The sequence below is a fragment of the Rhinatrema bivittatum genome, chromosome 2 (assembly GCF_901001135.1).
Source record: "Rhinatrema bivittatum chromosome 2, aRhiBiv1.1, whole genome shotgun sequence".
NCBI classification, from domain to species: Eukaryota; Metazoa; Chordata; class Amphibia; order Gymnophiona; family Rhinatrematidae; genus Rhinatrema; species Rhinatrema bivittatum.
In genome coordinates, this window is record NC_042616.1 from 529,467,873 (window position 1) to 529,480,158 (window position 12,286).

The 12,286-nt window shown below is 42.9% G+C and overlaps 1 protein-coding gene across 8 annotated transcripts in view; it reads right to left on the reverse strand.

Annotated features, from left to right (window-relative positions):
- CTDP1 (CTD phosphatase subunit 1) overlaps positions 1-12,286 on the reverse strand; it is a 531,182-nt gene that overhangs the window by 419,036 nt on the left and 99,860 nt on the right. For all 8 annotated transcript variants that reach the window (XM_029590827.1, XM_029590822.1, XM_029590828.1 and 5 more), the window contains one exon: positions 1,210-1,300. In XM_029590827.1, the coding sequence (XP_029446687.1) occupies positions 1,210-1,300 (91 nt within the window). The remainder of the gene's footprint in view (positions 1-1,209; positions 1,301-12,286) is intronic.

The window sequence follows — 12,286 nt, forward strand, 5'->3', positions numbered from 1 at the left end:
GATATTTTAAAGTACCAAAAGTCCTACCTAGGAAGAATAAGAGAATGAGAATCAAAAGACCTAGCTAGAAAAAAAAAAAAAAAACTGGTACAATAGAGAGGGCGGTAAGTGAGAAAAAAAAGCCTGAGGTCTCAAATAGCAGTGGCCCAGTGGAACATCTTCGGACAAAAAAGAAAAACTAACAGCAGGTCAAGTATGGTGACAGAAACTGAATATATGGTCAGATTTATGCTGGGGGGGATTCTGGAAGGGTTCCACACGAGTCATGTGACCTGTGTGGATCATTGATCTTGCTTGGCAGAAGTGTAAACCATTTATTTTCTCTTTTTCTCAAGTGCAAATAAAAATAGCACCTATTCCATAGTCTATATTAATTACATAGTTTACAAAGTACTGTAGAAGACAATTGCAAAGATTATAGTGTACCGTTCCAAAATGTTTACACTATTTTAATACAAGGGTTTTAAATAATGCATTTAAAGCCTCACAGGTGATGGATAGGGTCCAAAAGGTGTAGTTTGTGTTACCAGATCATCAACTACTTAGAGAAGGCCATATATGTGTTTAAATATTCTAAGTATAAAGCATGCTGGATAATGTTTAGAATGAATTCTCTCTCCATATGCTTCCAAGTGGATAGCATGCACATGGGTTGTATTACCCAAGAGACCTGATCTGCTCATTACTTCATAAACTAGAACCAATGCATATAAATGACAATAGGTCCTCAATTTTTTTTAATCTACATATATTTTATTATTTATTATTTTTTATTATTTATTATTTTTTATTATTTATTATTATTTATTATTCTATTATTATTTATTATTCTATTATTTAAAAATAAATTAAATGATAGTGAGGATTTCCAGGAACTCAGGTAGTTCTGGTAGAGAGTTGATTTTTGACCACACAGAAGAGGATACAATCCCTTTAAATGAAAGCATTGTATAAATCCAACTATTTTGTTCTTTTAGAATACCAAACATTTCAACAGATTCAACTAAAAATAACCCTTTGATTTTCTGTACTTTAAATTTCTGTCTTTACAGTAGGTCAGAAAACTTATTCTTTATAGACATTAAAAGCCAAAACAGAAGAAGTGATTCAAACAATTACATTACTATTCCTTTCAAACTTTTTACAGTTACTCTTCTGGAACATACATTTCTCTCTCTACCCTTACAAAACTATAGCAATTGCACATACCTGAGATTCCCAGTTTTAGAAAATGGATCAATACATTCATCGCGTGATAATATTCGATGGGAAAAAAGCTTCTTTTCAGGGTCCAAAAATCCTTAAAAAGAAATTTAGCAAGCAATTATTTTCTTCAATTATATACACTCCAAAGTATTTTTATAATTATATTTGTTTCAATCTTCTCTCCTGCTCTTTGATGAGTCCATATAAGTTGGATAACTTTTAAATGTGCAACCAAAAAGGATGCCAGCACATGAGCTTTTTAGAACTCAAATCCTTTCCTCACATATGACCCAAGGATATTTTTGCTCTCAAATACTCGCATGCCACATCATTTATTCTGCTGGTCCTTTAAAAAGATATCCCCATTTTTGCTCCTTGATCGAAATACATATATTCCTAGATGATCTATCCTAACTCTACTTCTATTTCATTTTTACCCTAGCCCAAACCCTCTATCGCTCCATGGTGAGACCGCACCTTGAAAACTGTGTGCAATTCTGGTCACCGCATCTCAAAAAGGATATCGCTGCACTGGAGAAAGTGCAGAGAAAGGCAACCAAAATGATATGAGGCATGGAACTACTGCCCTATGAGGAAAGGCTAAAGAAGTTAGGGCTGTTCAATTTGGAGAAGAGACAACTGAGGGGAGGGAGAATGACAGAAGTCTACAAAATCATGAAAGAACATGAACAAGTTAATGTAAATCAGTTATTTACTCTCTCAGATAATAGAAGGATCAGGGGGAAAGCAGAGTTGCTTACCTGTAACAGGTGTTCTCACAGGACAGCAGGATGTTAGTCCTCACATATGGGTGACATCATCAGGATGGAGCCAATCACGGAATACTTTTGTCAAAGTTTCTAAAACTTTGACTGGCACCTACTGGCCATGCCCAGCATGGTACTAACCCTTTATCCAGCAGGGGTCTCCCTTCAATCTCATTTATAGTAAAAGAGCGTGCGAAAAATAAAACAAATTGCAAGCGTACCCAACTCCGCGGGATGGCGGGTGGGTTTCGTGAGGACAAACATCCTGCTGTCCTGTGAGAACACCTGTTACAGGTAAGCAACTCTGCTTTCTCACAGGACAAGCAGGATGGTATTCCTCACATATGGGTGAATAACGAGCTGAGGATGCCCGCGCATGTACCAAAAACACTCAAAGACGTGCAACAGACACAACAAAAGGGGCAATTTTTGGAGAACGGGCAGCCTGAAAATCTCAGTGGGTCATGGTAGGAAGTGGGTATTAAGCTGAGAACAAATTGCACAGAACTGACTGGCCAAAAAGAGAATCTTGTGCGCCAGCTTTGTCCAGGCAATAGTGGGCTGCGAAAGTATAGAGAGAACGCCAAGTAGCAGCTCTGCAGGTGTCAGCAAGAGGTACAGACCAAAAGGTGTGCTACAGACGTTGCCATTGCTCTAATGGAGTGCACTTTAATGCGTTCCTATAGCGGAAGGCCTGCTTGTTGGTAGCAGAAGGAAATACAGTTCACCAACCAGGAGGACAGGGTCTGCTTTCCCACCGGGATACCCAGTTTAATGTTATTGAAAGAAACAAATAGCTGGGTGGACTTCCTATGGTCTGCAGTGCGTTCCAAATAAAAGGCTAGTGCACATTTGCAGTCCAAGGAATGCAGAACTCGCTCACCTGGATGGGAGTGGGGTTTTGGAAAGAAAGTAGGCAAAACTATAGATTGATTTAAATGGAATTCAGAGACTACTTTCGGCAGAAATTTAGGATGAGTGCGGAGGACCACCTGATTTTTTAAACTATAGAGTTCAGCTGATCTTGAAGCTGCTCCGGGAGGGACTCAAAGTCCTGCATTTGCTTGAAAGATTTTGATTGTAATGTGTCATATACAATTGATATGCCGCAATACGTGAAAAGCATAGAGCCGTGGAACACTCTGCACCCTAAAGCATCTAGGAACTTCCGCTCCTTCCCAGGTGGTGCTGAAGAATGAGGTTTCGGACATTTGGCCCTCTTCTGGGTGGACTCCACTACCACCGACTAATGCGCCAACTGCGTCTTTTGGAAGCCAGGCGATGGCTGCACCAGATAGATCACATCCGTCTTGCGATTTATAGGAGGAACTGTCCCAGGATGCTCCCAGTTGCGCTGCATCAAATCCAGTAGAACTTCATGGACTGGGACAGACATTCTCTTTTGGAGGATCCAGGAACTGAAGCACCTCCAGCATTTTGGGGCAGATTTTTAAAAAGTACGCCCGCTCGTACTTTTGTTCACGTGACCGGCGCAAACAAGAGTATGCTGGATTTTAATATATACGCGCGTATCTTTTAAAATCCAGGGTCGGCGAGCGCGCCAAGCCGCGCAGCCTGCCTCTGTTCCCTCCGAGGCTGCTCCGAAATACTTCCACCCCCCTAATCCTACCTAAACCCCCCCCCCACCTTTGTTTGAAAAGTTACGCCTGCCCGAGGCAGGCGTAACTCGCAAGCGCCATCACCAGACCCGGGGGGCTGGTCCGGAGGCCTCGGCCACGCCCCCGACAAGCCCCCCGGAATGCTCCCAAACATTGCACCGCCCCCCCCCCCCCCCGACACTCCCCCTTAGCAAAGCCCCAGGACTTATGCGTGTCCCGGGGCTTGCGCACGCAGGGGGAGCTTTGGGCAGGTTTTCAGGGGGTACGTGCGTATTTTATGCGCGTACCCCTTTGAAAATCTGCCCCTTTATGTCTGGAGTCCTCCTCCGTCTGCAGCGTAAAGGGAATGGTCTCCGCGATCTCCTTGATGACGTTAATGAAGGAGCGGTCCTCCGGCGGAGACTTACGCTTCTTCTCAGGAGGCGAAGGTTCTGATGGGACATCGGCTGAATCCGAGGGGGTTATCCGTACATGGATCATATGGCTGATCCCCCGCATCCAGCAGTGGTCTTAGTGGTACAAAGGGATCTCCTCCGGCTGGAGGAGGTCTTGGCACTGAAGGTATCGGTGCCAGCATTGATGGTCTCGGCCCCGGCACTGGTGCAGGGCGAAACAGAATCGCTGGCCTCTGTGACTTCGCCGTTGGCCTCGGTGCACTCACTCCCAAAGGTCCCGGGACAGGCTCCAGCCTCGACAAGTCCAATTCATCCGAAGAGAGCGGAATGGGTGTCAATGGAGCCATAGGAATTGGAGATTTCCCTGGTGCCACCGGCAGGGCACAGATGAGCACATTGAGCTTATCGAGGAGAGGAAGCAGCATCTGTGGCATCGGTGCCAGCTCCAGCACAGGCACCAGTGCTGGAGTCTGTGGTCTCGGAAGGCCCTGGACTGCCTGGACCACTGCCTCTTGCACCATCCAGTGCAATTCCTAGCGGAACGCTGGAGTCGTGAACCCCAGGTCCGGAGTAGGAGGCATGGCGGGCAATCCCGGAGGGTCCACCGGTCCCGGTGGAATCTCGGCTGCCGCACCCACCGAAGGCGGGGAACGCCTCGGTGCATTTGGCTTAGAGGAGGATTTAGGCTCCTCAGCCCGGGCTTTCTTCTTCGGTGGCTTGAAACCAGACAATGCCACCGGTAACCAAGAAGTCGATGGCATAGCCCTTTGATGCTTATGCCAGTGCTTCTCACGGTGCTCAGCCTTCCGTCTCCGGCACCGATGACGGGGATGCCGAAGACCAAGACACCGACTGAGACCCCTCTGCATCGGATTGATGGCGTTGTTTCGCTGGGGATGGTGTCGATGGAGTCTGCGAAGATGGGCACTGCTGAAATAAGAGTGCCATTTTCTCTAGACATGCCAGATGGCCCTTCGGTGTCATTTGGGCACAATTGGTACACGTCTACGTCGTGCGACGAACCCAGACAAAGAACCCAGACCAAATGAGGGGCTGTGATTGACATTGTCCTCGGTCAGTCAGGGCACAGACGAAAACCTGTCGCCATCATGGCCGTCGAAAATTGAGGCCGGCCGCAGTCTGTGCCGATAAGGCATATATAGGTCCCCACCGGAAACAGACCGAAAAACGGGGCAAATCTTACCGTACGGATGCAGCAATCGACGGCGGACAAGGAAGACCCCTAGGGGTATAAACTTTTGCAAGTTTTGGAACAAATTTCCTGAGAAGAAAATTCCTGTCAGGAACTTGTGAAGAGCTCCAAAAATCCGTGTGGCTAAAGCTGTGCGGAAAAAGAGAGACTGAAGGGAGACCCCTGCTGGATGCAGGGTTAGTACCATGCTGGGCATGCCCAGTAGGTGCCAGTCAAAGTTCTAGAAACTTTGACAAAAGTATTCCGTGATTGGGCTCCATCCTGATGTCATCACACATATGTAAGGACTACCATCCTGCTTGTCCTGTGAGAACTCCATGAAGTTAGGAAGTAGCTCATTTAAAACAAATCGAAGAAAATTCTTTTTCACTCAGCACATAGTTAAACTCTGGAATTCATTGCCAGGGGATGTGGTTTCAGCAGTTACTGTTACTGAATTTAAAAAGTGTTTGGATAAGTTCTTAGAGTTTAAATCCATAAACTGCTATTACGGTAATTAATAAGCAATAGTAGCTTGTGATCTATCTAATGTTTGGGTTCTTGCCAGGCACTTGTGACTTGGATTGGCTACTGTTGGAAACAGGATACTGGGCTTGATGGACCCTTGGTCTGACCCAGTATGGCATTTCTTATGTTCAGTTGTTTACTCTTTCAAAACATACAAAGACCAGGGGAACACAATGCAGTTACAAGATAATACATTTAAAACTAGCAAGAGAAAATATTTTTTTACTTAACGTATAAACTCTAGAATTTGTTGCAAGCCATTAGTGTAGCTGCATTTTTAAAAGGTTTGGAAGAGTTCCTGGAGGAAAAGTCCATTAACCATTATTAAGGTAGAGTTGCAGAAATCCACTGCTTATTCTTGGAATAAGCAGCTTGGAATCTATCTACCCTCTGGGATCCTACCAGGTACTTGTGACCTGAATTGGCCACTGTTAGAAACAGGATACCGGGTTTGATGGACCCTTGATCTGACCCAGTATGGCAAGTCTTAAATAGTCAAGAGATATTTTAAATATTGTGTTAATTTGCATATTTTACCCTGAAAGTCATACCAACTTGCAGAAAATCTCAAGGATCAAATCTAAGAACCACTAGCATCAACCATTCCAATTCTTGTCATGCAAAACACTTAAGGGGAGGGAAGAATCGTACAATAATTTCAATATTACTAAATATATGGCAAACAAGAAAAGGAGAAGTGGAAATTAGATACAAGTGTTCCTATTTTCTTTTAGCAAGATTGCCTTACTTTTGAATGAAAAATCAATAAAGTGTAAATAAAAAAAAAAAAGAAAGAAAAGGAAAGATCAAATAATACCAAACCAGCAAGTAATATCAAAAAGTGAAAGGAATGACAAAAAGCAATAACTGTTCTCAAATTTTTTTTAATTTAGCCAATATTATTTTTTAAAAAGCTTTCAAAACCTCAAGTTACAACAAGCTCATCCTTAGCCCTAACATGAGCCATGTTTCACAAGCTTTTTTTTTTTCAAAGGGGGGCGGGGCGGGTGGCATACTAAAAGTAAAAATAAAGCACATAAAGCAGTTTCATAGAGAACAGCAAATCGGGCATGACATCATTTGATAAACAAATCAACAACTTACTGCAAACGAGGTATAATCTGCAGAATGCATGCAAACACCATTAATATGGATGAGTGCACAATTTTCTGACTGCAGTTTAACAATCTGCTGTCTTGAATTAAAATGCCAAGTCGTCATTTGTTTCACTATATGAAGAGCACTAACCACTTCCCCTTCACAACACTCAATTACACTGTCAGTATCAGGATGTCTATTCATTTATGTATCTAAAGTCCCTTGATCTGAAACTTCCAGGAACTTCAAGTCTAGAAACAGAATGTGCATGTCATGATTGCTGTACAGAAGCAGTCATCTGTTTTCATTTTTTTTTTTTTTTTTAAATATATACACTTAGCCATAATTGAAGTTTTGCAGTGAAATCCTTACAAGTGAACACTGGATTGTATAAGCAAGTTTGCTTACTTTAAATGGAGTTATCCGTAGACAGCAGGATGATTTAGCCATGCTGTCCTGGGTGACATCTTCCAGCGTCACTGGGTGGAGGTGTCTCTCTAAGCTCATAGAGGTTTTCACTTATGCGGCTGCACGGCTCTTCATGCATGTCTCGTGCAAGCCGCCTCAGTTCTGGATAACGCTGGTCATTATAATAAAGTAATGGCTGTCTGAGGAGGTAGGAGGGTTTACATGGCTATCTATGGAAAACAACATTTATGGTAAGCAAACTTGCGTTTTTTTCCGTCAATAAGCAGACTTATTTAGCCATGCTGTCCTGGGAGTCCCAAGCTGAGGGTTGCTTGAGCTAAGGTCTATTAGTAGTCTGTATTAGCAAACAGAATGTATTATGGAATTGGACAGCCATCAAGTTCTTTGGATGTGACGTAACACTGCTGATCCCAAGGCACTGTCCGCAGTTGATTGTTGATCGACACAGTAATGAGATGTGAAAGTGCTGCTTTACATGTCCTGGATTGGATCATCATACAGGTGCGCTAATGAAGTTACAGTCACTCTGATCTGGTGCGCCTCAACTGCACCAGTTAGCATTGTAACATGTGCGTTGGAATAGAATTGAATACACTGGGTTATCCAGCTGGATAGTGTCCTTTCTGCTAGTGCTTTCCCATGATTATTTGGATTGAAAGAGATGAAGAGCTGGGAAATTTGTCTGCTTTAGTCCTTGTTATGTAATAGGCCAGGGACCTTTTGCAGTCTAATGTAAGAAGAACCTTTTGCCTCCTTTGCATGCAATTTAGGGAAGAATGTGAGTAATGAGATTGTTTGGTTCAAGTGGAACGTTGACATCACGTTTGGTAGGAAGGTCAGGTGAGTACGCAGTAAGACTTTGTCATGGTGAAATTTTAAGTATGGGCATAATTCACAAGAGCTTGAAGCTCACTTACCTCCTAGCTGAAGTGACTGCGATTAGAAAAAGTACCTTCTATGTTAAATGTTTCATTCCATCAGTTCAAAAGGGCAAAGGGAGCTTCCATTAGCTTTCCCAAGATAATATTTACATCGCACGGTACAGGTGGTTTCATTGGAAGAGTGACACTTAACAGACCCCCTCAAAGTTTGAAATCAGGGGATGTTTGAAATGGAGCTGCTTTCCCTACTAGTGTGATAAGCTTCTAGAGTGCTGAGGTGTATACGTATAGATGTCACTGACAAACCTGACACAGAGAGAGAGTGCAAGTAATGCAATAAGCCTTTTGAGGAGCAAGTAAGGGGGTCAAGTCCTCTCTGGCTATATTTTCCATTTGAAAGCATAGTTCTTCCTGGTGGAAGGCCTTCTAGCTGCTATCAAAAAATCAGTATTATGAGAAGGGAGTTGGAAATGTTCTAGAACTTCCCATTCAATTTCCATGGAGATAGTTGCAGGGACGAAGGCATCGGGTGGATGAAGGTCCCACTCTCTTATATTAACAAGTGAGAACTGCCCACAAGGAATATTGGGGGCTAACTGGATAGTTGTACAGATAGACATACCACGGTAGTCTTGGCCATGCTGGAGCAATAGTGGAATTGGCAAATACCATACATGAGTCCCCTTGAACAAGGGATTAAAAAAGCTTCTTAGGATATTCTTTGTTTGCTGGGAAGAACTGAGCAAAAATGGACCAGTTTCACATTGTGTCCCGATGCAAATAGATCTAAGCACAGAATCCCCCATTTGTTGAAAAGGTCTTCAACTATTGCCTAGTCTAGAGACCACTCGTGCGGGCGGAAGATTCTGCAGAGTCTGTCTGCTTCTGTGTTTGCTAGGCCCAGAAGATAAGATGCTTATAGGAACATCGTTTTTTTCTGCCCCTTCCCAGATCTGTACTGCTTCTTTACACAATGTCCTGGAACGGGACCCTCCTTTTATCAACCTTCAAGAACTTTGCCCTCCTCTCAGAGGGGCTTATTAGACGTTCCATCTCCTCAAGTGGCACATTTACATATCACGCAACAGTGCTCATTTTCAATTGCCAGCCCACTTATTTGGAATTCTCTCCCCATAGAGGTTTCTCAATGTGACTCAGTTAAGAAACTCAGAGGGCTTCTTAAAACTTTAAGCTTTGCTACCATTAATTTTATATCTTATTTAAATTTTTTTTGTTTTATATTTTATTGTATTTTACTTGGATTTTATTATGATGCTGTTTATATTGATATTTTATTTATTTTGTTTAATAGTTTTGTTTTATTGCAATCTCTATATATGTTTCTATGTTCATTGCCTAAACCAATTTTTGAGTTAGGTGATTCATATGTAAATATTTATGTAAAACATGGCTACTTTGATGTCCGTGTGGATCATTACACAGTTCCCCTAGAGGATTGGGGCAAAGATGACTGCAGTTTGTTTTTTGGGGTTTTTTCTCTTTAGTTCAAAAGATTTGTGTTTTGAGATGAAGAAGATGAGCTCCCCAACCTATCTTTGAGGCATCCATTGTGAGAATTAATAGTAATTGGGGTATCTGAAAGGTGCTCACTTTATGAGTACTGAAGGCATTAGCACCAAGATATATCACTTTTCATTAAGGATGTTCTCCAAATCCTCGACATAGGTTGTCTGCGCTGATTTCACTGCAACTTCAATCCCTACTGTAATCATCTCATGTGAAGACACGTGCAAGGGATTACATGAATTGCTGCTCCAATGTGTCCCAATCAAGCCAGAATATGGCCCCCCTTCATAAAGGTCTGTTGATGGAGAGTTTTGCAGAGAGCATGTAGCATTTGTGACGTGTCTTCGGGAAGGAACACTCTGCACAACAGCATGTGAATTCTTGCTCCTATAAATTGAAGAACTTGACATGGCTCAAGATGAGATTTTTCATAATTTGTGATGAACCCCAGTCCTTCCAGGCTTTAAATTTTCTGGAGCATGAGGTGGCATAGAGTCTGCTGATCTGGAGATACTATGAGCCAACTGTCGAGATACGGAAAAATTCTAATTCCCCGTTTCCTAAAATGAGCCACAACTACCGCTAGGCATTTCATGAAGACCCTTGGGGCAAGAGAGTCCAAATGAGAGCACTTTGACTTGGTAATGCTGGTTCCCTACTTGAAAGCAGAGGTAATGCCAATACAAACTGTGAATGGGAAAGTTAGTGTACACATCTTCAGGTCCAGCGAATACATCCAATCATTGGGTTGGAGAAAAGGTAGGACTGACTTCAGAGAAGTCATTTTGAATTTCTGCCTCTTAATAAAATTTGTTGAAAGAACATAGATCCAAAATTGGTCAGAGACCTCCAGATTTTTGGGGGATGAGGAAGTAATAGGAATAGTATCCCTTGTTGATGGAAGGAAGCAGGAGGGAACTGATTGCTCACTGCCGAAGCAGAGCTTGCACTTCCTGATGTGAATAAAAAGGAAAAATGTCATAATGCCTCTATCTAAAAAAAAAAACAAAAAGGTAATTGCGATGGAGAAGGTACAGAGAAGGGTGACCAAAATTATAAAGTGGATGGAACAGCTTTCCCTATGAGGAAAGGCTAAAGAGGTTAGGGCTGTTCAGCTTGGAGAAGAGATGATTGATGAGGGAGGTTATAATACAGGTCTTTAAAATCATGAGAGGTCTAGAATGGGTATATGTGAATTATTTACTTTTTTGGATAATAGAAGGATTAGGAGGCACTCCATGAAGTTAGCAAGTAGCACATTTAAAACTAAGAGAAAATTCTTTATTCACTCAATGCCCAATTAAGCTCTGTAATTTGTTTCCAGAGGATGTGGTTAGTGCAATTAGTTAGCTGGATTTAAAAAAGGTTTGGATAAGTTCTTGGAGAAGTCCATTAACTGCTAGTAATCAAGTTGCCTTAGGAAATAGCCACTGCTATTACTGGCATCAATAGCATGGATCTACTTAGTGTTTGGGTACTTGCCAGGTACTTGTAAGCCTGGATTGGCCCACTGTTGGAAACAAGATGCTGAGCTTGATGGACCCTTGGTCTGAACCAGTATGGCAATTTCTTAGAAGGGGAATTTGAGAAACATCTTTCATTGACACCACTAAGTGAAGTGACTATGGGAACTGACACAAATCCAGTTTGCACCCTGAGAACCCATTGATCGGTTGTGATCTTGGGCCAGGCTTGGAAAAAGAAAGCAGAGTTGCTTACCTGTATCAGGTGTTCTCCCAGGACAGAAGGATGTAGTCCTCACATATGGGTGACATCACTAGGCGGAGCCCTATTATGGAACTTTTGTCAAAGTTTCTATAAACTTTGACTGGCACACTGAGCATGCCCAGCATGCCATGATCCCTGTGTCCACATGGGTCTCCCTTCAGTCTCGTTTGTAGCAAAAAAGTGCGAGCAAAAAATAAAACGTAAGCAGACCCAACTCCGCGGACAGGCGGGTGGGTTTCGTGTGGACTACATCCTGCTTTCCTGGGAGAACAGTTACAGGTAAGCAACTTTGCTTTCTCCCAGGACAAGCAGGATGGTAGTCCTCACATATGGGCGATTAGCGAGCAACAGGCTGACTCATATTAAAACAGGCCAATAGCAGACAACTCGTGCAACAGGTACAATAATTGGGGTACTATTGGCAATGATGAGGCAGCCTGAAATCACAGCAGGTGGTTGTGGAAGGAGTTGGGCATTATACTGGAAATAAAATTCAAGGCAGATTGTCCAAAGGCAGAGTTTTGACGGCCTTCCTTATCTAAGCAGTAGTGGGCTGCGAATGTGTGAAGAGAGCTCCATGTCGCAGCCTAGCAGATGTCGGCAATTGGTACTGAACGATAGTGTGCTATCGACGTTGCCATGGCCGTTACAAAATTGCCTTCACTCACCCCTGGAGATGAAAGCCTGCTTTTTCATAGCAGAATTTGATACAGTCTGCTAGCCAGTTGGAGAGAGTTTGTTTGCCCACTGCAACTCCCAGCTTGTTTTTGTCAAAAGAAACAAAAAGAGTTGGGTGGATTTCCTATGGACTGCAATGTGGTCTAGACAGAATGCAAGTACACGTGTACAGTCCAAGGTGTGCAAAAACTTCTCGCCCTGGTGAGAGAGTGAGGCCTTGGGAAAAGAGTGGGCAGAC